The sequence below is a fragment of the Hyperoodon ampullatus genome, assembly GCF_949752795.1.
Source record: "Hyperoodon ampullatus genome assembly, chromosome: 2".
Lineage (NCBI taxonomy): Eukaryota > Metazoa > Chordata > Mammalia > Artiodactyla > Ziphiidae > Hyperoodon > Hyperoodon ampullatus.
In genome coordinates this window covers 44924877-44952745 of record NC_136915.1, presented here as the reverse complement: position 1 = coordinate 44952745, position 27869 = coordinate 44924877, and the positions used below count along the sequence as shown (strand labels likewise).

At 37.1% G+C, this 27869-nt stretch overlaps 1 protein-coding gene across 3 annotated transcripts in view; it reads left to right on the top strand.

The window, feature by feature from the left end:
- Positions 1-27869, top strand: part of TUT4 (terminal uridylyl transferase 4) — a gene marked incomplete at both ends in the record, with an annotated part of 114469 nt that overhangs the window by 26362 nt on the left and 60238 nt on the right. For all 3 annotated transcript variants that reach the window (XM_079727024.1, XM_079727026.1, XM_079727025.1), the window contains 3 exons: positions 24148-24325; positions 26116-26204; positions 27591-27642. In XM_079727024.1, coding sequence (XP_079583150.1) covers positions 24148-24325; positions 26116-26204; positions 27591-27642 — 319 coding nt within the window. The remainder of the gene's footprint in view (positions 1-24147; positions 24326-26115; positions 26205-27590; positions 27643-27869) is intronic.

Genomic DNA, 27869 nt, shown 5'->3' with positions numbered 1-27869 from the left:
CTAAACGTAAAACCTAAAAGTATAAAATTTCCAGAATAAAAAATGAGATAAAATCTTTATGACCTTGGATTAGGCAAAATTTCTTAGGTATGATACCAGAGGAAAAAAAATGATTAATGGGACTTCCTCAAAATTATAAACTTCTGCTTTTTGAAAGATATTTTTGAAAGAACAACAATATCAGCTGTAGACTGGGAAAAAATATTTGCAAATCATATCTGGTAAATGATTTGTATATAGAAGATATAAAAAACTTTCAAAACTCAATAATAAGTATAGTAATCCCCCCTTATTCGTGGTTTTGCTTTATGTGGTTTCAGTTACCCTTGGTCAGCCATGTCTGAAAATATCAAATGGAAAATTCCATAAGTAAACAACTTACAGTTTTAAACTACATGCCATTCTGAATTGTGTGGTGAAATCTCATGTTGTTCAGCTTCATCCTGCCTGGGATATGAAACATCCCTTTGTTTAGCATATCCACGCTGTGTATACTACCTGCCTGTTAATCACTTAGTAGCCATCTTGGTTATCAGATTGGCTGTTGGTGGTATCACAGTGCTTGTGTTAGAATAATCCTTATTTTATTTAATAATGGCCCCAAAGTGCAAGAGTAGTGATGCAGGCCATTTGGGTAGTCTCTTAATGTGCCTAATTTATAAATAAAACTTTATCATAGGTATGTATGTAGAGGAAGAAAATAGTATTTACAGGGTTTGGTGCTATCTGTGGTTTCAGGCCTCCACTGGAGGCTTTGTAACATATCCTCCAAGGATAAGGGGGGACTACTGTAAACAAACAACCAAATAAAAATATGGGCCAAAGGTTAGAGCCAACACTTTTTTAAAGAAGACATACAGATGTCAAACACATGAAAAGATGCTCAACATTATTCGTCATTAGGGAAATCACTACACTTATTAGAACAGCTAAAATTGAAACGATTGACTATGCCAAGCGTTGTCAAGGATGTGAATGAATGGCAAGTCTAAAACAGGGCTGGTGGAAATGTGAAATATTACATCCACTTTCTTTTTATTTTATTTATTTTTTTAAACTTAAAAAAATTTATTTATTTATGTGGTTGCACCGGGTCTTAGTTGTGGCTCACTGGCTCCTTAGTTGCGGCTCACTGGCTCTTTAGTTGTGGCATACATGTGGGATCTAGTTCCCTGACCAGGGATCGAACCTGGGCCCCCAACATTGGGAGCACGGAATCTTATCCACTGCGCCACCAGGGAAGTCCCCTCCTTTCTTTTTAAAGATTTTTTTCTTTTTTAATCAAAAAATTTTTTTTTAATTTATTTGGCTGCATTGGGTCTTAGTTGCGGCACTTGGGACCTTCTTTGTGGCATGCACGGTCTTTTCATTGCAGTGTGCGGGCTTCTCTAGTTGTGGAACACAGGCTCCAGAGCTCGTGGGCTCAGTAGCTGAGGCATGCAGGCTCTCTAGTTGTGGCATGTGGGCTCTAGAGCACACGGGCTTAGTAGTTGTGGCCCGTGGTCTTAGTTGCCCTGTGGCACGTGGGATCTTAGTTCCCTGACCAGGGATCGAACGCGCGTCCTCTGCATTGGAAGGCGGATTCTTAACCACTGGACCACCAGGGAAGTCCCGAAAGGTTTATTTTAAAATTATTTTTAATTGAGAGTTGGTTGACATATAACATTATATTAGTTTCAGGTGTATAACATAATGATTCAATATATGTATATTTTGTGAAATGATCACAAAATCTAGTTAATATCCACCACCACACATAACAGTTTTTTTTTCTTGAGGTGAGAACTTTTAAGATTTACTCTCAGCAACTTTTCAATATACAATACTGTATTATTAACTATAATGTCAAGCAGTATATTATATCTCCAGGACTAATTTATTTTATAACTGAAAGTTTGTACCTTTTGACTACTTTCACCCATTTTGCTCACCCCCAACCACCCACCCCTTCCTCCGGCAACTACCAATCTGTTCTCTGTATGAGTTCAGGTTTTGTTGTTGTTGTTGTTTTTAGATTCCACGTGTGAGATCATACAATATTTGTCTTTCTCTGTCAGACTTATTTCATTTAGCAATATGCCCTTAGGGTCCGTCCATCCATGTTGTGGCACATGGCAAGATTTTCTTTATTTTTATGGCTGAATAGTATTCAGTTATATATATGGACCACATTTTCTTTATTCATTCATCCATCAGTGGACACTTAGGTTGTTTCCATGTCTTGGCTGTTGTAAATAATGCTGCAGTGAACATGGAGGTGCAGATTTCTTTTCCCGTTTGTGTTTTCATTTCCTTTGGATAAATACCCAGAAGTGGAATTATTGGATCATATGATAATACATCCACTTTTGAAAACATTTTGGCAGTTTTTAAAAAGTTAAACATACACCTAATATATGATTCAGCCATTCAATTCCTATGGATTTATCCAAGATAAGTGAAAGTATATGTCTCTGCATTTACTTGTATATGAATATTCATAGCAGTTTTATGTGTAATAGCCAAAGAGGCAAACAGATATACAAATTGTGGTATATCCATACCTTGTTATACTATTTGGTGTAAAAAGGAATGAACAGCACAACATAGATGAATCTCAAAATAAGTATCCTGAGTGTAAAAAGCCACACAAAAATGACTATATACTGTGCGATTCCATGCATATGAAATTCTAGAAAATGCAGTCTAAGCTATAGTCATAGACAGCAGGTTGGTGGTTGCCTGAGTATGGGTGTGGAAGAGGGAGGGAGTGATTACAAAGGGATATGAGGGAATTTTTGTGAGTGATTGATATGTTTATTATCTTGACTGTGCCGATGGTTTTATTATATACATATGTCAAAAATGAACCAAATTGTAAACCTTAAATATGTGCAATTTGTTTTATATAAATTATATCTCAGTAAAGTTGCTTTTTGAAAAGCCGCCAGAAAGAAAAGGTAAGGTCATTCATAAAGGTGTGGAAGTTGGGAATGTGGCTGACTTATCAGTAGTAGCAATAGAAGCCAGAAGACAGTTGAATAATATCTTAAGAGTTCTGGAGAGAGGAAAACCTCCTGTCAACCTTTATTTCTATATTCAGTGAAATTATCTAACAATAATCAATACAGAATATATATATATATATACACACACACACACACACTTATTTATTTTTTATATTTATTTTATTCAAGTATAGTTGATTTACAATGTTATAATTTCTGCTGTATAGCAGAGTGATTCACTTATACATATATATATACATTCTTTTTAATATTTTTTTCCATTATGGCTTATCCCAGACATTGAATATAGTTCCCTGTGCTATACAGTAGGACCTTGTTGTTAAGCCATTCTATATATAATAATTTGCATCTGCTAATCCCAAACTCCCAATCCCTCCCGCCCCCTCCCCCATCCCCTTTGGCAACCACAAATCTGTCTCTGTCTGTGAGTCTGTTTCTGTTTCAAAAATAAGTTCATTTGTGTCATATTTTGGATTCCACATATAAGTGATATTATATGGTATTTGTCTTATTCTTCCTGACTTACTTCACTTAGTATGATAATCCCTAGGTTCATCCATGTTGCTGCAAATGGCATTGTTTCATTCTTTTTTATCGCTGAGTAGTATTCCATTGTATATATGTATCATGTCTTCTTTATCCTGTTGATGGACATTTAGGTTGTTTCCATGTCTTGGGTACAGTGACTAGTGCTACTATGAACATAGGGTGCATGTTAACATCTTTATTGGAGTATAATTGCTTTACAATGGTGTGTTAGTTTCTGCTGTATAACAAAGTGAATCAGCTATACATACACATACATCCCCATATCTCCTCCCTCTTGCGTCTCCCTCCCACCCTCCCTGTCTCACCCCTCTAGCTGGACACAAAGCACCTAACTGTTCTCCTTGTGCTATGCGGCTGCTTCCTACTAGCTATTTATTTTACATTTGGTAGTGTATATATGTCCATGCCACTCTCTCACTTCGTTGCAGCTTACCCTTCCCACTCCCCATGTCCTCAAGTCCATTCTCTATGCCTGTGTCTTTATTCCTGTCCTGTCCCTACGTTCTTCAGAACCTTTTTTTTTTTTTTTAGATTCCGTATGTATGTGTTAGCAAACGGTATTTGTTTTTCTCTTTCTGACTTACTTTACTCTGTATGACAGTCTCTAGGTCCATCTACCTTACTACAAATAACTCAATTTCATTTCTTTTTATGGCTGAATATTATTCCATTGTATATATGTGCCACATCTTCCTTATCCATTCATCTGTTGATGGACACTTAGGTTGCATCCATGTCCTGGCTATTGAAAATAGTGCTGCAGTGAACATTGTGGTACGTGTCTCTTTTTGAATTATGGTTTCCTCAGGGTATATGCCCAGTAGTGGGATTGCTAGATGATATGGTAGTTCTATTTTTAGTTTTATAAGGAACCTCCATACTGTTCTCCATAGTGGCTGTATCAATTTACATTGCTACCAACAGTGCAAGAGGGTTCCCTTTTCTCCACACCCTGTCTAGCATTTATTGTTTCTAGATTTTTTGATGATGGCCATTCTGACTGGTGTGAGGTGATACCTCATTGTAGTTTTGACTTACATTTCTCTAATAATTAGTGATGTTGAGCATCCTTTCATGTGTTTGTTGGTAATCTGTATATCTTCTTTGGAGAAATGCCTATGTAGGTCTTCTGCCCATTTTTGGATGGGGCTGTTTGTTTTTTTGATATTGAGCTGCATGAGTTGCTTGTATATTTTGGATATTAATCCTTTGTCAGTTGCTTCATTTTCAAATATTTGCTCCTATTCTGAGAGTTGTCTTTTTGTCTGGTTTGTGGTTTCCTTTGCTTTGCAAAAGCTTTGAAGTTTCATTAGGTCCTATTTGTTTATTTTTGTTTTTACTTCCATTTCTCTAGGAGGTGGGTCAAAAAGGATCTTGCTATGATTTATGTCATAGAGTGTTCTGCGTATGTTTTCCTCTAAGAGTTTTATAGTGTCTGGTTTTACATTTAGGTCTTTAATACATTTTGAGTTTATTTTTGTGTATGGTGTTAGGGAGTGTTCTAATTTCATTCTTTTACATGTAGCTGTCCAGTTTTCCCAGCACCACTTATTGAAGAGGCTGTCTTTTCTCCTTTGTATATTCTTGCCTCCTTTATCAAAGATAAGGTGACCATATGTGCGTGGGTTTATCTCTGGGCTTTCTATCCTGTTCCATTGATCTATATTTCTGTTTTTTTGCCAATACCATACTCTCTTGATTACTGTAGCTTTGTAGTATAGTCTGAAGTCAGGGAGCCTGGCTCCTCCAAATCCTGAACAAAATACTAGCAAACAGAATCCAACAGCACATTAAAAGGATCATATACTATGATCAAGTGGGGTTTATCCAAGGAATGCAAGGATTCATCAATATACGCAAATCAATCAATGTGATAAACCATATTAATAAATTGAAAGAGAAAAACCATATGATCATCTCAATAGATGCAGAAAAAGCTTTCGACAAAATTCAACACCCATTTATGATAAAAACCCTCCAGAAAGTATGCATAGAGGGAACTTAACATAATAAAAGTCCAAATATATGACATACCCACAGCCAGCATCATTCTCAGTGGTGAAAAACTGAAACCATTTCCACTAAGATCAGGAATGAGACAAGGTTGCCCACTCTCACCACTGTTATTCAACATAGTTTTGGAAGTTTTAGCCACTGAAATCAGAGAAGTAAAAGAAATAAAAGGAATCCAAATCGGAAAAGAAGTAAAACTGTCACTGTTTGCAGATGACATGATACTAAGAGAATCTTAAAGATGCTACTAGAAAGCTACTAGAGCTAATCAATGAATTTGGTAAAGTAGCAGGATACAAAATTAATGTACAGAAATCTCTTGCATTCCTATACACTAATGATGAAAAATCTGAAAGAGAAATTAAGGAAACACTCCCACTTACCGTTGCAACAAAAAGAATAAAATACCTAGGAATAAACCTATCTTAGGAGACAAAAGACCTGTATGCAGAAAACTATAAGACACTGATGAAAGAAATTAAAGATGATACAAACAGATAGATATACTATGAGAGATATACTATGTTCTTGGATTGGAAGAATCAGCATTTTGAAAATGGCTATAGTACCCAAAGCAATGTACAGATTCAATGCAATCCCTATAAAACTACCAATGGCATTTTTCACAGAACTAGAACCAAAAATTTCACAATTTGTATGGAAACACAAAAGCCCCTGAATAGCTAAAGCAATCTTGAGAAAGAAAAACGGAGCTGCATGTATTTCTTTGAATTAGAGTTTTCTCTGGATATATACCCAGGAGTGGGATTGCTGGATCATTTTCTGTTTGTAGTTCTATTTGTAGTTTTTTAAGGAACCTCCATACTTTTCTCCATAATGGTTGTACCAAGTTCCATTCCTACCAGCAGTGGGAAGGGTTCCTGCATCTGCAGGCGGACTCTCAACCACTGTGCCACCAGAGAAGCCCTATTTGTAGACTTTTTAATGATGGCCATTCTGACTGGTGTGAGGTGTACATCGTAATTTTGGTATGCATTTCTCTAATAAGTAGTGATGTCGAGCATCTTTTTGTGTGCCTGTTGGCCATTTGTATGTCTTTGAAGAAATGTCTGTTTTTTGGTCTGCCCATTTTTCGATTGGGTTGTTTTTTGTCATTGTTGAGTTGTATGAACTCTTTGTTTATTTTGGAATTAAGCCCTTGTTGGTCACATCATGTGCAAATATTTTCTCCCAGTCTGTAGGTTATCTTTTCGTTTTGTTTATGGCTTCCTTTGCTCTACAGAAGCTTATAAGTTTGATTAGGTTCCATTTGTTTATTTTTGCTTCTATTTCTGTTGCTTTGGGAGACTCACCTAAGAAAACATTGGTATGATTTATGGCAGAGAATGTTTTGCTTATGTTCTCTTCTAAGAGTTTTATGGTGTCATGTCTTTTTTTTTTTTTTTGCGGTACGCGGGCCTCTCACTGTTGTGGCCTCTCCCATTGTGGAGCACAGGCTCCGGACGTGCAGGCTCAGCGGCCATGGCTCACGGGCCTAGCCACTCCATGGCATGTGGGATCTTCCCGGACCGGGGCACAAACCCGTGTCCCCTGCATCGGCAGGCCGACTCTCAACCACTGCACCACCAGGGAAGCCCGGTGTCATGTCTTATGTTTAAGTCTTTAAGCCATTTTGAGTTTACTTTTCTGTATGGTGTGAGGGTGTATTCTAACTTCATTGATTTACATGCAGCTGTCCAACTTTCCCAACACCACTGAGAGCAGAGTATATTGATGGACAAATGAAATGATAGAGTTAACCTCCAAAAGACCCTCAGTAAAGGAAATTCGAAAGGATGTATTTTAGATGAAGGAAAATGATCCTCAGGGAAACATGAGAGATGTGAGAAGGAATGGAGAATTAAAGACATATTGGTTGAATAAAATAACAGTAGCAGCAACAATAACAACAGCATTCAATTTGTCAGGGACAAATATACAGGCTAGAACTCAAGTACTCAGCAATAATAGGATGTCAGTTCGGAGAGGGTTATCAGTGTTACAGCTTTTAAAAAATTTCTGGTTTGGGAAGAGAATAAAGATACCGGCTTATTTTTTAGATATTTTTAAGTTAAGTATACATGTTGAAATACCTAGGTAAGCAGTAAAAGATGGGTGGTAGAGTAAAGCTTCCAAACTAGTATAGGAAGAAAGATTAAATAAGTTAATGAAAAAGCCTCCATCCTAAAGGATGGGCACGTGTGTAGGGTAGGGTGGTGGGCTGAGGGTGTCAGCAAAAGCAGATGAAAAAGAAAGCTGCATCAAAATTTATCTTACACCTATCCAAAAAGATAAATGAGCTATATTTTTCCAGTTAAAGGACTGGTACAAATTTTTGATTTATAAATAATTTATTGTGTATCTTCAGCTTCTGTCTTAGGCACTGATAGTATAGAGATCTAAAAAAATTAAGCATTATAACATGTGGATGTAGGGAGTTCACAGGTATTGGGAACTGGGCATATAAGCAAAGAGTTGAAAGAGTGTGGTAAGTGTGATAGTAGATGGTTTTTAGAATATGCTGTGACAGCAGATTGGGACTTATGTAATAAAGTTTGTGTAGTGAGTCAGAGAAGGCTTAATAGAGATGGTGAATAGAGAATCTGATCCTAGTTCTTAAAAATATTAGCCAGGGGGCTTCCGTGGTGGCACTGTGGTTAATAATCCACCTGCCAATGCAAGGGACATGGGTTCGAGCCCTGGTCCAGGAAGATCCCACATGCCACGGAGCAGCTAAGCCTGTGCACCGCAACTACGGAGCCTGCGCTCTAGAGCCTATGGGCCACAGCTGCTGAGCCCGCATACCACAGCTACTAAAGCCTGTGCCTAGAGCCCATGCTGCACAACAAGAGAAGCCATGACAATGAGAAGCCTGTGCATCGCAACTAGCGAAGCCCATGTGCAGCAATGAAGACCCAAGGCAGCCAAAAAAAAAAAAAGTTAGCCAGGTAAAGAAGTGAGAATACATCTTTACAGAAGAGAAACCAGCATGTGCAGAGTTACTGAAGCAAGAAACGGCAGACTGTGTTCAGGGAAAAACTAGTAGCTTAGCATAACTGAAGAAAACTGGCAAAGGGAGGGATGAAATATATGATGTTGGAGAGTTGGGCAAAAGCCTGATCATGAATGAATATGTATACTATGTTGGAGTGTTTGGATTTTATTTTGAGGTGTATGGAGCTTAATGACACGTATTTTTGCAACATTACTCACCCTCGAATAAGTGTGAAAGAAGCCTTTGAAGGGTCTAGGTTGGGGAGACCAGTTAGTCTTTTTTTTTTTTTTGCCATGCCTTGTGGCATGTGGGATCTTAGTTCCCCGACCAGGGATCATACCCGTGCCCCCTGCATTGGAAGCACGGAATCTTAACCACTGGACCTCCAGGGATGTCCCACCAGTTAGTCTTTCATGATAATCTAGTCAGGCAATGAGGAACATTTGATATGAAGTAGTAGTTAGTGAGAATGGACTTGAGCTTAGAGTTTTAAGAGCAATGTAAGATATAGGATTGTGGAAGTAGAGGCCTAGGATGTCTAAAATGATCATAAGGTATCTGATTTGAGATGTTATTATAGATTGTGATGCCATTAACTTAGAGGAAATACTAAAAGAAAAATGTTTTAGAACATACTCAGTTTGATACACTTGTAGGACATTTCAAGAAGAGATGTTCACCCATCAGTTGAATATAAAGATCTGGAATTTATATTAGGAGCTGGAGAATCATATTTGGTAATTTTCAGCATATCTAAGTCATAGATTTAGGTGAGATCACCCAAGGGAGTGAGAAGGAGAGAAGATCAAACAACACAAACATTTAAGGAACTAATAGCGGAGGAGCAACCAATAGACTGGAAAATGAACAGAAAAATAGGAAAAATGGAGAAAGATATCACAGAAGCCAAAAATAAGGAGAGTTTTAAGAGGATAGTCCAAAGTCTCTGATAATATAGATAAAAATAATCTAAGAACGTAAAATGTTTGACTTGGCAATAAGGAGGTTTTGATAATCCTGTAAGAGCAGTTTCTGTTTTAGAGCTAATGATATAGTTTTGAGTGAACAGGTTAAAGGAATGGTGTATGGACTCAACCTTCACTAAGTTTCGTTGTGAAAAAAGAGTAAGGAAGATTGCTGGAGTGTCACACAGGATCTTTTTTTTTTTAGATATGGCATAGTGGAACTCTCATCATGGTTCACAGCTTTAATTTTTTATTAATTTCAATAATTGTGTAATTAATCCTTATTTCTCTCTTGACTGTAAACTCCATGAGGGCAGGGATTATATGCATTCCTTTTTTCCCATTGTATCTCCATTGCCTAGCGCAGTGCCTGATACTTAGATGCTCCATAATATTTGTTGACTAATTATTACATTGGAAGTGGAAAGTGCACAGACATGGGAGTTAAACCTAGATTTAATTCTCATTTCCATCTTGTGATTCTAGAAAGATATTTAACATCCCTGAGCCTCAGTTTTCTTATCTATAAAATGATTATTTTTTCTTTTTTCCTTTAAGATCTTTATTGGAGTATAATTGCTTTACCATGTTGTGTTAGTTTCTGCTGTATAACACAGTGAATCAGATATATGCATATGTATATCCCCATATCCCCTCCCTCTTGTGTCTCCCTCCCACCCTCCTTATCCCAGTCCTCTAGGTGGTCGCAAAGCACCGAGCACACCTCCCTGTTCTACGTAGCTGCTTCCCACTAGCTATCTATTTTACATTTGGTAGTGTATCTGTGTCAGTGTTACTCTCTCACTTTGTCCCAGCTTACCCTTCCCCCTTCCTGTGTCCTCAAGTACATTCTCTATGTCTGTGTCTCTATTCCTGTCCTGTCCCTAGTTTCATCAGAGCCATTTTTTTTTCTTTTTTAGATTCCATATGTATGTGTTAGCATATGGTGTTTGTTTTTCTCTTTCTGACTTACTTCACTCTGTATGACCAACTCTAGGTCCATCCACCTGACTACAAATAACTCAATTTCGTTTCTTTTTGTGGCCAAGTAATATTCCATTGTATATATGTGCCACACTTTCTGTATCCATTCATCTGTCCATGGACAATTAGGTTGCTTCCTTGTCCTGGCTATTGTAAATAGTGCTGAAATGAATATTGTGGTACATGACTCTTTTTGAATTACAATTTTCTCAGGGTATATGCGTAGTAGTGGGATTGCTGGGTCATATGGTAGTTCTATTTTTAGTTTGTTAGGAACCTCCATACTGTTCTCCATAGTAGCTGTATCAATTTACATTCGCACCAACAGTGCAAGAGGTTTCCCTTTTCTCCACACCCTCTCCAGCATTTATTGTTTCTAGATTTTTTGATGATGGCCATTTTGACCAGTGTGAGGTGATACCTCACTGTAGTTTTGATTTGCATTTCTCTAATGATTAGTGATGTTAAGCATCCTGTCATGTGTTTGTTGGCAATCTGTATATCTTCTTTGGAGAAATGTCTATTTAGGTCTTCTGCCCATTTTTTGGATGGGGTTGTTTGTTTTTTTGATATTGAGCTGCATGAGCTGCTTGTGTATTTTGGATATTAATCCTTTGTCAGTTGCTTTGTTTGCAAATATTTTCTCCCATTCTGAGGGTTGTCTTTTTGTCTTGTTTATGGTTTCCTTTGCTGTGCAAGAGCTTTTAAGTTTCATTAGGTCCCATTTGTTTATTTTTGTTTTTTATTTCCATTTCTCTAGGAGGTGGGTCAAAAAGGATCTTGCTATGATTTATGTCATAGAGTGTTCTGCCTATGTTTTCCCCTAAGAGTTTTATAGTGTCTGGTTTTACATTTAGGTCTTTAATACATTTTGAGTTTATTTTTGTGTATGGTGTTAGGGAGTGTTCTAATTTCATTCTTTTACATGTAGCTGTCCAGTTTTCCCAGCACCACTTATTGAAGAGGCTGTCTTTTCTCCTTTGTATATTCTTGCCTCCTTTATCAAAGATAAGGTGACCATATGTGCGTGGGTTTATCTCTGGGCTTTCTATCTTGTTCCATTGATCTATATTTCTGTTTTTTTGCCAATACCATACTGTCTTGATTAGTGTAGCTTTGTAGTATAGTCTGAAGTCTGGGAGCTTGATTCCTCCAGCTCCGTTTTTATTTTTCAAGATTGCTTTGACTATTCAGTGTCTTTTGTATTTCCATACAAATCGTACAGTTTTTTGTTCTAGTTCTGTGAAAAATGCCATTGGTAGTTTGATTGGGATTGCATTGAATCTGTAGATTGCTTTGGGCAGTATAGTCATTTCACAATGTTGATTCTTCCAATCCAAGAACATGGTATATCTCTCCATCTATTTGTATCATCTTTAATGTTTTTCATCACTGTCTTAAAGTTTTCTGTTTAGAGGTCTTTTGTCTCCTTAGGTAGGTTTATTCCTAGGTATTTTGTTCTTTTTGTTGCAGTGGTAAATGGGAGTGTTTCCTTAATTTCTCTTTCAGATGTTTCATCATTAGTGTATAGGAATGCAAGAGATTTCTGTACATTCATTTTGTATCTTGCTACTTTACCAAATTCATTGATTAGCCTGAGTATTTTTCTGGTAGCATCTTTAGGATTCTCTATGTATAGTATCGTGTCATCTGCAAACAGTGACAGTTTTACTTCTTCTTTTCTGATTTGGATTCCTTTTATTTCTTTTACTTTTCTGATTGCTGTGGTTAAAACTTCCAAAACTATGTTGAATAATAGTGGTGAGAGTGGGCAGCCTTGTCTCGTTCCTGATCTTAGTGGAAATGGTTTCAGTTTTTCACCATTGAGAATGATGTTGGCTGTGGGTTTGTCATATATGGCCTTTATTGTGTTAAGTTCCCTGTATGCCTACTTTCTGGAGGGCTTTTATCATAAACGGCTGTTGAATTTTGTCAAAAGCTTTTTCTGCATCTATTGTGACGATCATATGGTTTTTCTTCTTCAATTTGTTTATTTGGTTTATCGCATTGATCGATTTGCATATATTGATGAATCCTTGCATTCCTGGGGTAAACCCCACTTGATCATAGTCAATGATCCTTTTAATGTGCTGTTGGATTCTGTTTGCTAGTATTTTGTTGAGGATTTTTGCATTTATGTTCATCAGTGATATTGGCCTGTAGTTTTCTTTCTTTGTGACGTCTTTGTCTGGTTTTGGTATCATGGTAATGGTGGCCTCATAGAATGAGTTGTGGAGCGTTCCTCCCTCTGCTATATTTTGGAAGAGTTTGAGAAGGATGGGTGTTAGCTCTTCTCTAAATGTTTGATAGAAATCGCCTGTGAATCCATCTGGTCCTGGGCTTTTGTTTGTTGGAAGATTTTTAATCACAGTCTCAATTTCAGTGCTTGTGATTGGTCTGTTTATATTTTCTATTTCTTCCTGGTTCAGTCTCGGGAGATTGTGCTTTTCTAAGAATTTGTCCATTTCTTCCAGGTTGTCCGTTTTATTGGCATATGGTTGCTTGCTCTTTTTGATGGGTGGTGCCGTATTCCTGTCTTACTGGTTGTTTGACCTGAGATGTCCAGCACTGGAGTTTTCAGGCAGTTGAGTAGAGCTGGGCCTTGGTGGTGAGATGAGGACCTACGGGGGGTCTCAGTCTGATTAATATTCCTTGAGGTCTGAGGTTCTCTGTTAGTCCAGTGGTTTGGTCTTAGAGCTCCCACCACCGGAATTTGGGCCTGACCTCCGGCCTTGGAACCAAGATCTTCCAAGCTTCATGGTGTGGTAAAAAAAAAAAAAAGCAGCACAATATCAAAGAATAAAAAAATAAAATTAGAAAGATAAAAAATACATTAGGAAAAAATAAAACTGTAATTGAAACAACTGCAACAAGGTAAAATAAAACCACAGCAGAAAAAAGAAAAAAAAAGTAAAGAGGGGGGAACTAGCCAAAAGGGGAGAACAATAACAAAGTATAAAGAATAAAATAAAATTTGAAAAATAAAAGAGTAGGAAATATAAAAATATAAAAGAATCAAGAACAATGAATCAACAAGGTAAAACAGAACCCCAGTCTAAAAGAGGAAAAAAAAAAAGCCTTGGCTATGGGGGTGGAGTTTAAGCGGGGGTGGAACTGAGGCAGGGACCTAGGCGGGTGGGGAGGGTGATGCTTGAGTGGGGCTTATGCAGGGCACTATTCAAGCATGGCCCAGGACCTCTGCTTAGGATGTGGGCACTGAAGGGGAGGGGCAGCACCTGGAAAGGAGGGCCTCTGGAGTGTGGAGTTCTGAAGTTTGGAGGTAGGGTGTGTGAGGGTGTGTGGGTGGGGTTTAGACCCAGTGCATTGGAGGGTGTCTCCGAATGTAGAGGTGGGGACCTGGATGGGGGTGTAGGGGCAGGGCTTGGGCTCTGAGCGGCAGGAGGGAGGCTCCCAGGGCAGAGGTTTAGGCCTGGGGTGCCTAAGTGGACTGGGAAAGTACTGGCCTGGTTCTCTTCCGTTCCTTTGTGCTCCTCCCCACCATCTTCCCCAGGGTCTCCACCGTTGCCGCTGGACACCTAATCATGGGTGGGTCCCTCTGGGTGTAGGAACTCCTCCCCTTCCCCAGCCACCCCTCAGGGGTGCTTGTCCCAGAGGTCCGGCCTTTACTTTTGCTCCTCCTTCCCTCCCTCCCACTCCCTCAGGACCCGCTCTGCTGGAGAGGGCCTCAGTGGGCAGAGGATCAGGCCCAGAATCTCAGCAGGTTCCTGGGGGCTCAAGTGGGCAGGGGAAACCTGACTGGCCACGTTCCCTTTTGATCCTCTGCCCTCCCAGTGGTTCCCTAATATCCTCCTTCTAGTGTGGGATCCCTTCCCCTCCCCCAGCCTCCCCTCAAGGGCACCAGTCCCATCCCACCTCCACTTCTCCTCCCCCATCACTCCTGCCATGCCCTACATCCTACCCGGTCGCTGGGGGTTCGCCCTGTTCCCTTAGGTGTCCGTGGTCCCGCACCAGTGCCTGGTAAGTGCCCTAGTTGTGAGGAGATGTGAATCCGCGCTCTCCTAGTATGCCATCTTGACTCTGCCCCCTATAAAATGATTTTGATGATAGCTCCCTAAGGAGGTGTATTTTAAGACTTAAGTGACATAATATCGCTAAAGCCCCTGGCACAATGCCAAGCCCATAGTGGGTACTCAATAAATGGTGGTTGTTGTTGCTGTTATTATAGAGGTAGAGAGTGCTTACTTGTTGAAAACACAAGCCAGTAGATGAGGCAGTGTTTAAAATGAGGAGAATAAGTGATTACCTCAGGAGGTAAAGTGATGGAGTGCATAGTATGTTATTAGTCATGAATTAAAGGGAACATTTCATTATGTTGGAAAGGGAAAGACATTAAGAAGCCTTCACTGAATATTTGACATTTAAGTTACAACTTCAGGGATTAGAGTTTCACCAGATGGATACAAGAAAGAGGTCATGATGTGAGTAATAATGTGGAGACCCAATATCGCATATAGTCTTTGGAAGCTGCTGACTATTTAACTATGGATATCTGCCCCAGATGTTATGGGGAGGGAATGGTTGGAGGAGGGCCTAAAAAGGCATGCTGAAACTAAATTGCTGTATATTCCATGTTAAGAAGGTGGTGCATTATCCTATTGGTGCCATTGAAGGTTTAAAACAATTTTTTTATTGTGGTAAAATATACATGACATAATATTTACCATTTTAACCATCTTTAAGTGTACAGTTCAGTGACATTAAGTACATTTACATTGTTGTACAATGATCTGCAATATCCATTTCCAGAACTTTTTCATTAACTTATATTGAAACCCTGTATCCATTAAACAATAACTCCTCATTTCTCTCTCACCCTTGCTCCTGGTAACTACCGCTCTACTTTCTGTCTCTGTATTTGACTATTGTAGGTGCCGCATATAAGTGGAATTATATATTTGTCCTTTTCTGCTTATTTCACTTAGCGTAACGTCTTTAAGCTTCAACCATACTGTAGTGTACAGTATGTGTCAGAATTTCTTTCCTTTTTAATGTTGAATAATATTCCATTCTATGTAGTATATACCATGTTTTGTGTGTCCATTCATGCATGGATGGATATCTGGGTTGTTTCTACTTTTTGCTATTGTGAATAATGTTGGTATGAACATTGGTGTAGAAATACTTGTTTGAATCTTTACTTCCATTTTTTTTGGGTATATACCCAGAAGTGGAATTGCTAAGTCAAATGGTAGATTTATGTTTAATTTTCTGAGGACCTGCCATGCTGTTTTCTGCAGGGGCTGTGCCATTTTACATTCCCACCAGTGATACACAAGGGTTCAATTTCTTCATATCCACAAACTCTTGTTGTTGTTTTTTCTGTTGTTGTTGTTGTTTTGATAATAATCATCCTAGTCATATATCATTGTGCTTTTGATTTGCATTTCCCTAATGATTAGTGATGTTGAGCACCTTTTCCTGTGCTTATTGTCCATTCATATATCTTCTTTGGAGAAATGTGTATTCAAGTCCTGTGACCACTTTTGAATTGGGTTATTTTCTTGTAGTTGAGTTTAAGAGTTCTTCATATGTTCTGGATATTAATTCTGTATTATACACATGACTTACAAATTTTTTATTCCATTATATGAGTTGCCTTTTTACTCTATTAGTAGTGTTGTTTGATACAGAAAAGTTTTTAATTTTTGTGAAGTCCAATTTGTCTATTTTTTCTTTTGTTTCCTGTGTTTTTGTTTAATATCCAAAAAATCATTTCCAAATCCAAGGTCATGAAGCTCTTCTCTTTTGTTTTCTTCTAAGAGTTTTATAATTTTGCTCTTATGTTTAGGTCTTTGATCCATTTTGAGTTAATTTTTGTATGTGGTGTAAGACAAGGATCCATATTGCATGTGGATATCCAGCTTTCCTAGCACCATGTTTTGAAAAGGCAGTTCTTTCCCATTGAATGTTCTTGACATTTTTATTAAAAATCATTTGACCTTATATATGAACATCTATTTCTGGGCTCTCTTATTTTATTTTATTGGCCTCTGTGTCTGTATTTATGCCAGTGCCATACTGTTTTGGTTACTGTGGCTTTGTAGTAAGTTTTGAAATCAGGAAATGTTAGTCTCCTAGCTTTGTTCCTCTTGTTCAAGATTGTTTTGGCTATTTGGGGTCCCTTGAGAGTCCAGGTGAATTTTAGGATCTTTTTTCCTATTTCTGCAAAACAAAAAGTCATTAGGATATTGATAGGGATTGCATTGAATATGTAGATTGCTTTGGGCACTGTTGACATCGTAACAATATTAAGTCTGCCAATCCATGAACTTGGAATATCTTTCTCTTTTTTGTTTTTTGCGGTACACGGGCCTCTCACTGTTGTGGCCTCTCCCATTGTGGAGCACAGGCTCCAGACGCGCAGGCTCAGCGGCCATGGCTCACAGGCCCAGCCACTCTGCGGCATGTGGGATCCTCCCAGACTGGGGCACGAACCCGCATCCCCTGCATCGGCAGGCAGACTCTCAACCACTGCGCCACCAGGGAAGCCCAGAATATCTTTCTCTTTATTCATGTCTTCTTTAATTTCTTTAAGCCATGTTTTCTCTTTTTCACTGTACACCTCTTTCATCTTCTTGGTTAATTCTTAAATCTTTTATTCTTTTTGATGCTATTTTAAGTGGAATTATTTTTTTTCAGGTTGTTCATTGTTAGTGTATAGAAATGCACATGATTTTTGTGTGCTGATTTGTATCCTGCTAGTTTGCTGAATTTGTTCATTAGTGTTTTTTTTTTGTTTTTTTTACATCTTTATTGGAGTATAATTGCCTTACAATGGTGTGTTAGTTTCTGCTTTATAACAAAGTGAATCAGTTATACATATACATATGTTCCCATATCTCTTCCCTCTTGCGTCTCCCTCCCTCCCACCCTCCCTATCCCACCCCTCTAGGTGGTCACAAAGCACTGAGCTGATCTCCCTGTGCTATGCGGCTGCTTCCCACTAGCTATCTATTTTACGTTTGGTAGTCTATATATGTCCATGCCACTCTCTCGCTTTGTCACAGGTTACCCTTCTCCCTCCCCATATCCTCAAGTCCATTCTCTAGTAGGTCTGTGTCTTTATTCCTGTCTTACCCCTAAGTTCTTCATGACATTTTTTTTTCTTAAATTCCATATATATGTGTTAGCATACGGTATTTGTCTTTCTCTTTCCGACTTACTTTACTCTGTATGACAGACTCTAGGTCCATCCACTGCATTACAAATAGCTCAATTTCGTTTCTTTTTATGGCTGAGTAATATTCCATTGTATATATGTGCCACATCTTCTTTATCTATTCATCCGATGATGGACACTTAGGTTGTTTCCATGTCCTGGCTATTGTAAATAGAGCTGCAATGAACATTTTGGTACATGACTGTTTTTGAATTATGGTTTTCTCAGGGTATATGCCCAGTAGTGGGATTGCTGGGTCATATGTTAATTCTATTTGTAGTTTTTTAAGGAACCTCCATACTGTTCTCCATAGTGGCTGTACCAATTCATATTCCCACCAGCAGTGCAAGAGTGTTCCCTTTTCTCCACACCCTCACCAGCATTTATTGTTTCTAGATTTTTTGATGATGACCATTCTGACTGGTGTGAGATGATATATCTCATTGTAGTTTTGATTTGCATTTCTCTAATGATTAATGATGTTGAGCATTCTTTCATGTGTTTGTTGACAGTCTGTATATCTTCTTTGGAGAAATGTCTGTTTAGGCCTTCTGCCCATTTTTGGATTGGGTTGTTTGTTTTTTTGTTATTGAGCTGCATGAACTGCTTGTAAATTTTGGAGATTAATCCTTTGTCAGTTGCTTCATTTGCAAATATTTTCTCCCATTCTGAGGGTTGTCTTTTTGTCTTGTTTATGGTTTCCTTTGCTGTGCAAAAGCTTTGAAGTTTCATTAGGTCCCATTTGTTTATCTTTGTTTTTATTTCCATTTCTCTAGGAGGTGGATCAAAAAGGATCTTGCTGTGATTTATGTCATAGAGTGTTCTGCCTGTGTTTTCCTCTAAGAGTTTGATAGTTTCTGGCCTTATATTTAGGTCTTTAATACATTTTGAGCTTATTTTTGGGTATGGTGTTAGGGAGTGTTCTAATCTCATACTTTTACATGTACCTGTCCAGTTTTCCCAGCACCACTTATTGAAGAGGCTGTCCTTTCTCCACTGTACATTCCTGCCTCCTTTATCAAAGATGAGGTGACCATATGTGCGTGAGTTTATCTCTGGGCTTTCTATCCTGTTCCATTGATCTATATTTCTGTTTATGTGCCAGTACCATGCTGTCTTGATTACTGTAGCTTTGTGGTATAGTCTGAAGTCAGGGAGCCTGATTCCTCCAGCTCCGTTTTTCTTTCTCAAGATTGCTTTGGCTATTCGGGGTCTTTTGCGTTTCCATACATATTGTGAAATTTTTTGTTCTAGTCCTGTGAAAAATGGCAGTGGTAGTTTGATAAGGATTGCATTGAATCTGTAGATTGCTTTGGGTAGTAGAGTCATTTTCACAATGTTGTTTCTTCCAATCCAAGACCATGGTATATCTCTTCATCTATTTGTACCATGTTTATTTTCTTTCATCAGTGTCTTATAATTTTCTGCATACAGGTCTTTTGTCTCCTTAGGTAGGTTTATTCCTAGATATTTTATTCTTTTAGTTGCAGTGGTAAATAGGAGTGTTTTCTTGATTTCACGTTCAGATTTTTCATCATTAGTGTATAGGAATGCCAGAGATTTCTGTGCATTAATTTTGTATCCTGCTACTTTACCAAATTCATTGATTAGCTCTAGTAGTTTTCTGGTAGCATCTTTAGGATTCTCTATGTATATTATCATGTCATCTGCAAACAGTGACAGCTTTACTTCTTCTTTTCTGATTTGGATTCCTTTTATTTCCTTTTATTCTCTGATTGCTGTGGAGAAAACTTCCAAAACTATGTTGAATAATAGTGGTGAGAGTGGGCAACCTTGTCTTGTTCCTGATTTTAGTGGAAATGCTTTCAGTTTTTCACCATTGAGGACGATGTTTGCTGTGGGTTTGTCATATATGGCCTTTATTATGTTGAGGAAAGTTTCCTCTATGCCTACTTTCTGGAGGGTTTTTATCATAAATCGGTGTTGAATTTTGTCGAAAGCTTTTTCTGCATCTATTGAGATGACCATAGGTTTTTCTCCTTCAGTTTGTTAATATGGTGTATCACATGGATTGATTTGCGTATATTGGAGAAGCCTTGCATTTCTGGAATAAACCCCACTTGATCATGGTGTATGATCCTTTTAATGTGATGTTGGATTCTGTTTGCTAATATTTTGTTAAGGATTTTTGCATCTATGTTCATCAGTGATATTGGCCTGTAGGTTTCTTTCTTTGTGACATCCTTGTCTGGTTTTGGTATCAGAGTGATGGTGGCCTCGTAGAATGAGTTTGGGAGTGTTCCTCCCTCTGCTATATTTTGGAAGAGTTTGAGAAGGATGGGTGTTAGCTCTTCTCTAAATGTTTGGTAGAATTTGCCTGTGAAGCCACCTGGTCCTGGGCTTTTGTTTGTTGGAAGATTTTTTTTTTTTTTCCCATTACGTGGGCCTCTCACTGTTGTGGCCTCTCCCGTTGCGGAGCACAGGCTCCGGATGCGCAGGATACACAGTCTCAGCAGCCATGGCTCACGGGCCCAGCCACTCTGCAGCATGTGGGATCTTCCCGGATTGGGGCACGAACCCGTGTCCCCTGCATCGGCAGGCGGACTCTCAACCACTGCGCCACCAAGGAAGCCCTGTTGGAAGATTTTTAATCACAGTTTCAATTTCAGTGCTTGTGATTGGTCTGTTCATATTTTCTATTTCTTCCTGATTCATTCTTGGCAGGTTGTGCATTTCTAAGAATTTGTCCGTTTCTTTCAGGTTGTCCATTTTATTGGCATAGAGTTGCTTGTAGTAATCGCTCCTGATCTTTTATATTTCTGCAGTGTCTGTTGTTACTTCTCCTTTTTCATTTCTAATTCTATTGATTTGAGTCTTCTCCCTTTTTTTCTTGATGAGTCTGGCTAATGGTTTATCAATTTTGTTTACCTTCTCAGAGAACCAGCTTTTAGTATTATTGATCTTTGCTATCGTTTCCTTCATTTCTTTTTCATTTATTTCTGATCTGACCTTTATGATTTCTTTCCTTCTGCTAACTTTGGGGTTTTTTTGTTCTTCTTTCTCTAATTGCTTTAGGTGCAAGGTTAGGTTGTTTATTCGAGATGTTTCCTGTTTCTTAAGGTAGGATTGTATTGCTATAAACTTCCCTCTTAGAACTGCTTTTGCTGCATCCCATAGGTTTTGGGTCGTTGTGTCTCCATTGTCATTTGTTTCTAGGTATTTTTTGGTTTCCTCTTTGATTTCTTCAGTGATCTCTAGGTTATTTAGCAGTGTACTGGTTAGTCTCCATGTGTTTGTATTTTTTACAGATCTTCTCCTGTAATCTATATCTAGTCTCATAGTGTTGTGGTCGGAAAAGATACTTGATGCAATTTCAATTTTCTTAAATTTACCAAGGCTTGATTTGTGACCCAAGATATGATCTTTCCTGGGGAATGTTCCATGAGCACTTGAGAAAAATGTGTATTCTGTTGTTTTTGGATGGAATGTCCTATAAATATCAGTTAAGTCCATCTTGTTTAATGTATCATTCAAAGCTTGTTTTTCCTTATTTATTTTCATTTTGGATGATCTGTCCAATGGTGAAAGTGTGGTGCTAACGTCCCCTACTATGAATGTGTTACTGTCGATTTCCCCTTTTATGGCTGTTAGTATTTGCCTTATGTATTGAGGTGCTCCTATGTTGGGTACATAAATATTTACAATTGTTATATCTTCTTTGATTGATCCCTTGATCATTATGTAGTGTCCTTCTTTGTCTCTTCTAAGAGTCTTTATTTTAAAGTCTATTTTGTCTGATATGAGAATTGCTACTCCAGCTTTCTTTTGGTTTCCATTTGCATGGAATATCTTTTTCCATCCCCTCACTTTCAGTCTGTATGTGTCTCTAGGTCTGAAGTGGGTCTTTTGTAGACAGCATATATATGGGTCTTGTTTTTGTATCCATTCAGCCAGTCTGTGTCTTTTGGTGGGAGCATTTAATCCATTTACATTTAAGGTAATTATTGATATGTATGATCCTATTCCCATTTTCTTAATTGTTTTGGGTTTGTTATTATAGGTCTTTTCATTCTCTTGTGTTTCTTGCCTAGAGGAGATTCTTTAGCATTTGTTGTCAAGCTGGTTTGGTGGTGTTGAATTCTCTTAACTTTTGCTTGTCTGTAAAGGTTTTAATTTCTCCATCAAATCTGAATGAGATCCTTGCTGGGTAGAGTAATGTTGGTTGTAGGTTTTTCTCCTTCATCACTTTAAATATGTCCTGCCACTCCCTTCTGGTTTGCAGAGTTTCTTCTGAAAGATCAGCTGTTAACCTTATGGGAATTCCCTTGTGTGATATTTGTTGTTTTTCCCTTGCTGCTTTTAATATGTTTTCTTTGTATTTAATTTTTTGTTCATTAGTTTTAACATTTGTTCTTAGACTCTTAAGGGTTTTCTATCTCTCACCTGGACTATTTCCAATTTATCTCACTTCTTGCCCTGCCCCATCCCCCCACCCAGTCTTCTTCATTTAGTAGCCAGAATTGTTCTTTTAAAGTATATCATATTACTTCCTACTTATAGCCCATTAGTAGCTTCACAACTTAAAATAAAATTCTAAGCCCTTATCAAGTTTCATGAGGTTATACAATATTTGGCTTCTAGTTAACTTTTAAGTTTCATCATGTTTCACGGTCACCACTTTGTTACTCAGCCTCAGACATATTGCTCTCTTTAAATAAGATTAGGTACTTTTTTGCCTCTGAGTCTTCGCATTTACTGTTTTCTGTGTCTTGAATACTCTTCCTCCAGAAATTTAAATGTCTCTCTTCTTCACTTTCAAGTCTCTTCACCGGTTTCGAGTGGCTTTCTTTGTCTACTCTATTCTAAAATAATACCGTCTTCCCAACAGTCTGTAGCCTCTTACCCTGTTTTATTTTTCTTAATAACACTACCTGACATCATAATATATATTTATTTATCTGTTGTCTGTTTTCTGTAACTAGAATATAAGTTACAGAAGGGTAGGGATTTAATTGATCATATTTATGACAGAGGATATATGAAGATATCAGGTTGACATGAGGATGATCAATGATATGAGGATATAAATGAGAATGTTTGATGGAACAGTATCCTAAAGGAGGTAGAATAGGCTTATTTTAAAAACATTTATTTATTTATTTATTTACTTTTATTTATTTGGCTGCGCCGGGTCTTAGTTGTGGCAAGCAGGATTGTTGCAGCATGCGGGATCTTTAGTCGCAGCATGCAGGCTCTTATTGCAGCATGTGGGATAGCATAGGTAGAAGAGTGTTCACTGTCTTTTATCCTCTTATTTTCAATCTAGAAATAAAGATAATTTTGTTGCATGTTAATTTTGTATCATTTTTTCATTAAGTATATTGCTGTTAATACCTTGGGTAAATCCTAAAAAGAAAGTAGTCCTGAAAACTTAGATGCTCATCTAAGATGTAGTTTATAGTTAAGGTTGCAGAAATGATCTCAGAAACTTATAAAAACAAAGTTATCTTACTTCCTTTGTTTGATTATTCTGTACCATAGGTAAACTTGATTTACATTAAGACTGAATATGGTAACAAAGAATAGAATTAGGAATAGACCAAAGTCTTTGTTTTACTGTATTGAGTTGGGGAGGGGGAAAGAATAAACTACTTTTGATTATTCTTTTGGGAGCTCCGTATCTCAAAAAAAATAAGAGATTGTTTTTTGACTGAAATGTGATAATAGAAAATGTTTTTGTTATAATGTTAAAGAAATGGTATGGTCTGTTATGTTGAAAATGTATGGAATAGTAGGATGTGAGCTGGTGGGTGATTTTCTTCTTTTCTTATTTTTCATGTAGCTTTTGCAGTTAGCATGTAGTTTTTAAAATCAGAGTAATCAGTTAATTTTAAAAATCATTGTGCATATATAATATAGTCCCTCTTCAACTCCTTGCTTTAAATTGGCTTTCAAACTTTTAGCAGAATACAGGTTTTGTGTTTTTTTTAACATTTTGCCTAGTTTTGTATAAAATAACAGCGAAATCAGTTTTAAATGGGAGGCAGTGTATCAAATACATGGCGATATTGTTTAGGATGTTTTCCTGTGACCATTTAATCTGGTACTGTACATGCCAATCAGACATTCAAGACCTTCTGCTATACCTAAGACAGTCTCTCTTGGCTGCAACAAAATGATCAGCTAAATGTTGTTACTTATGGAATCTTGGCTTTGATGTAGCATTTCAGAATTTATGCAGACAGTAAAGTAAAACAGATTTTATTTTTTAAATGCTTAATAGCAACCTCCCCCACAGCACCTCTCATTCTTTCAATCCTGCTTCACAAAGGCAGGGATCTCTGTCTCTTTTGTTCAGTTCCATATCCTAGGTTTCTTAAATCTGGCAATAGAAGGTGCATATATATTGATTATGTCCTTCTCTCCTAAATACGAGGACATTAAAATAGAAATCTTTTTTTATATTGTTGTTGTTAAACGTCACACTAATAGGAAAAACAGGAAGAAAGTGAGCTTCGTTCTCTGCCACCTCCTTCCCTTGCCCACTTGGCTGCTTTAAGTGTTGCAGTTATTGAATTAGCAAAAGAACAAGGAATAACAGATGATGACCTCAGAGTTCGTCAGGAAATTGTGGAGGAAATGTCAAAGGTTATAACAGCATTTTTACCAGGTACAGCTTCATTTTATACTTAATTTTTAAAATGACACAACTCTTCCTCTTGCTTCCTCTTGAACTTAGGGTAAATTCTTAATGTTTTTCTTTCTCTTTTTTTCTCCATCTTCAAAGTAGATTAATTTAATTATTTGTAAATGACTTTTGGGGGGAGATATTTCAGAAAAGGAAAATGGAGAATTACGGCACAGCATAATTTTTGTAATAAGAAAAAAAGATTTTTATAATGTCAGGTACAAGATTAATTGCTTAGTACTTGAATATTATATTTTATATTAAATTTTCAGTATCATTGACTTCTGAATGGACATTTTAGTCATATTTATTTCAGTATATACAGTTGAACTAGTTACTGAATAAAATTCCTATTCCCTGATAGTGGGGAAAATTAATTTACTTTAAGGATGTTAGAGGTAAAATTTATACTTTTATTTCTTTTTTTGACTCTTGATCTTTCTTTACAGAAAGCTTATGTTTTTGGCACAAGGGGGAGTTGGGTCAGGTTTATTGTAGACATTTATGTATAGATTATTTGCTTAGCCCTCATCATTTTTTTGCATTAATACTGAATTTAAGTAAATGGATATTAAGTAAGACTTGTTTCTTACCACCAAAGGGATTTTAGACAGTTGATAAATTATAATTTTATATCAAGCCATTGTGAGATTTATAAGAAAGAATATAAAATTGAAATTGAAATTTTAATTTTTCTTTATTATTTCTATAATGTAGTTTTCTATCTAAAACACATTGATACTAATTTAAATTATACATAGGAATAATTTACTTATTATTATAAGAATAGAAGTGAAATATTTATGATTTTAATGACTTGGATGACTTTCAGACATTTTGTGAACTTGAAAAGTAGACTTTTATATATTCAACTGAGTACAAACTTAACACTTCCTAACATACTAAACATCTCATGATCAGTCCCAATCATGTTATTTTTCAACTTGCCCTCTGCTGAGATCCTTTAAAAATTTACCTTATTATGATTTTTTTTTTTTTTTTGTGGTATGCGGGCCTCTCACTGTTGTGGCCTCTCCTGTTGCGGAGCACAGGCTCCGGACGCGCAGGCTCAGCGGCCATGGCTCATGGGCCTAGCCGCTCCGCGGCATGTGGGACCTTCCCAGACCGGGGCACTAACCCATGTCCCCTGCATCGGCAGGCGGGCTCTCAACCACTGCGCCACCAGGGAAGCCCCTTATTATGATTTTTGAAATAACATATTTGATAGTTTGCAAAAGATGTAGGTAGCATGTTATTATTCCTGTTTATTTTGTTCTGTGAACTCTTGAAAGTCAGAGGGTTTTTTTTGGTTTTAGGTCTGCAGTATCAATTGACTTGGCTTCACTTTGTGTTTTTAAAGAGCATTGGCTGAATGTGATCCCTTCCCCATTTAAAGAGCTATTTCTTAAGTAAATATAAATATCTAAAAAAATATGTAGTTTGTGACAGTAGCTATAGCTAGGTTAGTACATTCTTTACTGTTACATATTAAATGTGAAACATACTTCTAGTTATTCCTAAATGAATTACTACTAAAATTTTGTTTAAACACTGAACTTGAATGAGTTATTTCTCTCTTCCTGAGCCCTATAACTGAAAAACATTTTTATTATTTTGTATATCAGTTAGAAAAGGGTATTATTATACTATAATTGCTGTATTAGAATTGGAAGACACGGAATTGAAATATATGCAATTTTCCTATCACTGTTTTTTAAAGTTCTCATATTTGCATGCTGTTTCATGCTATGATATTTTTCCTTCATTTCCAGAGTGTTCACTTAGGTTGTATGGCTCATCTCTGACTAAGTTTGCTCTGAAAAGTAGTGATGTTAATATAGATATAAAATTTCCTCCCAAGGTAAGTAATTAGACAAGACCCTTTTCTGTATGGTTCTTAATTAGTACTTGGTATTGTTTATTGATTACCTTTTTTAGAGAAGATATAGGGGAATATAAAACTCTGGCTTGTAGAATGTTACCATCATGATTTAACAGTGCTTTTGGAAAGTACTTTTTAGGTGTCAGACATAGGTGGAATTAAAGAAAATAAGGGAGAAAAAAAAAGGAAGAAGAGGAAGATGGTCAAAAAAAAAAGGGAACATGCTTGTATTTGAACATATTGAACAGTTATTGCTTATGCTAAGCAGTATGGAAAGAGGAAAGAATTTTGAAATCATACATCTGTAGATGTTCAAATCTTGGCTAAAATGAGCAAGTTACTTGACCTTCTTGAGCCTCAGTTTCTAATTTCCAAAATAGGAATAATAACTTCAATATTAGATAAGTGATATATACCAAGTATTTTTGTATAGTGCCTGGTACATTATAGGTACTCTTTTTTTTTTTTTTTTTTTTTGTGTTACGCGGGCCTCTCACTGTTGTGGCCTCTCCCGTTGCGGAGCACAGGCTCCGGACGCGCAGGCTCAGCAGCCATGGCTCACGGGCCTAGCTGCTCCGCGACATGTGGGATCTTCCCGGACCGGGGCACAAACCCGTGTCCCCTGCATCGGCAGGCGGACTCTCAACCACTGCGCCACCAGGGAAGCCCCACATTATAGGTACTTTTAATAAGTAATGGCTAGGACCATTAGCAAAATACCAATATTGTTTAGCATTGCTAACATTGCTTATTTACTGACATATCAAACATTTAAAATAATCAGTTGATATTTTATGTGTTTTTAATTTTTTGAATAAGTTTATGCTCAAGGAGGTTTGATTTGGGTGAAAATTTGATGTTTTAATTTCTAGTCTGATATAGTCATTAACTTACAAGTAAGGTATGATTATTAAATACTTTTTAAATAGCAGCAAAGTACACATTTAAGCTAAATATTTGACATGCTTGTTATTTAGAGTAGTATTTTAATCTAAGACTTTTGGCCACGCTGCCAGTTGTCAATATCCCTTAAATTTCTTATCTCAACAACTTCTCTTTAGAAATCATTTGGTAAACTGATTTCTTTTTTCATTTGTTTTGATATGAAATTACAGAATCTTTTCTCACTCTAAGAACTCACTAATTCTAGTAGTGTTGCTGGAATAATAGCACTGTATGATTTATTAGATTCTACTTCCTCCATGAACAAGATTTCTTAACATAAAAGTAGAACACTATTCTGTTTTCATTATTTTAAAATACAGAGCATGATTTTACTTGTATTTAATGAAATTGAATTATCTCTAAAGTTCTGAAACTTGAACTTTGAAGTTAGTGTATTTATTAATTTAAAACTTCTTTTAGATGAATCATCCAGATCTTCTGATACAAGTGCTTGGGATTTTAAAAAAAAGTGGTGAGTTTCTTTTTAAAGTTGTTTTTTCTAAAGAAAGTTCTTTAAAGATATGTGCATTGTGTTGTTTATGTATGCCTAAGCAAGTTAAACTAAAACTGCTAGCATATTTGTGTCATTGTATTGCATATGTATTTAATAGGTGTACTAGAACATTTACATGTTGGTTAGATCAAAAGTATCATATTTAAAATTGATGTATTAAAAACGATTGCCTTTTGGGTAATTTC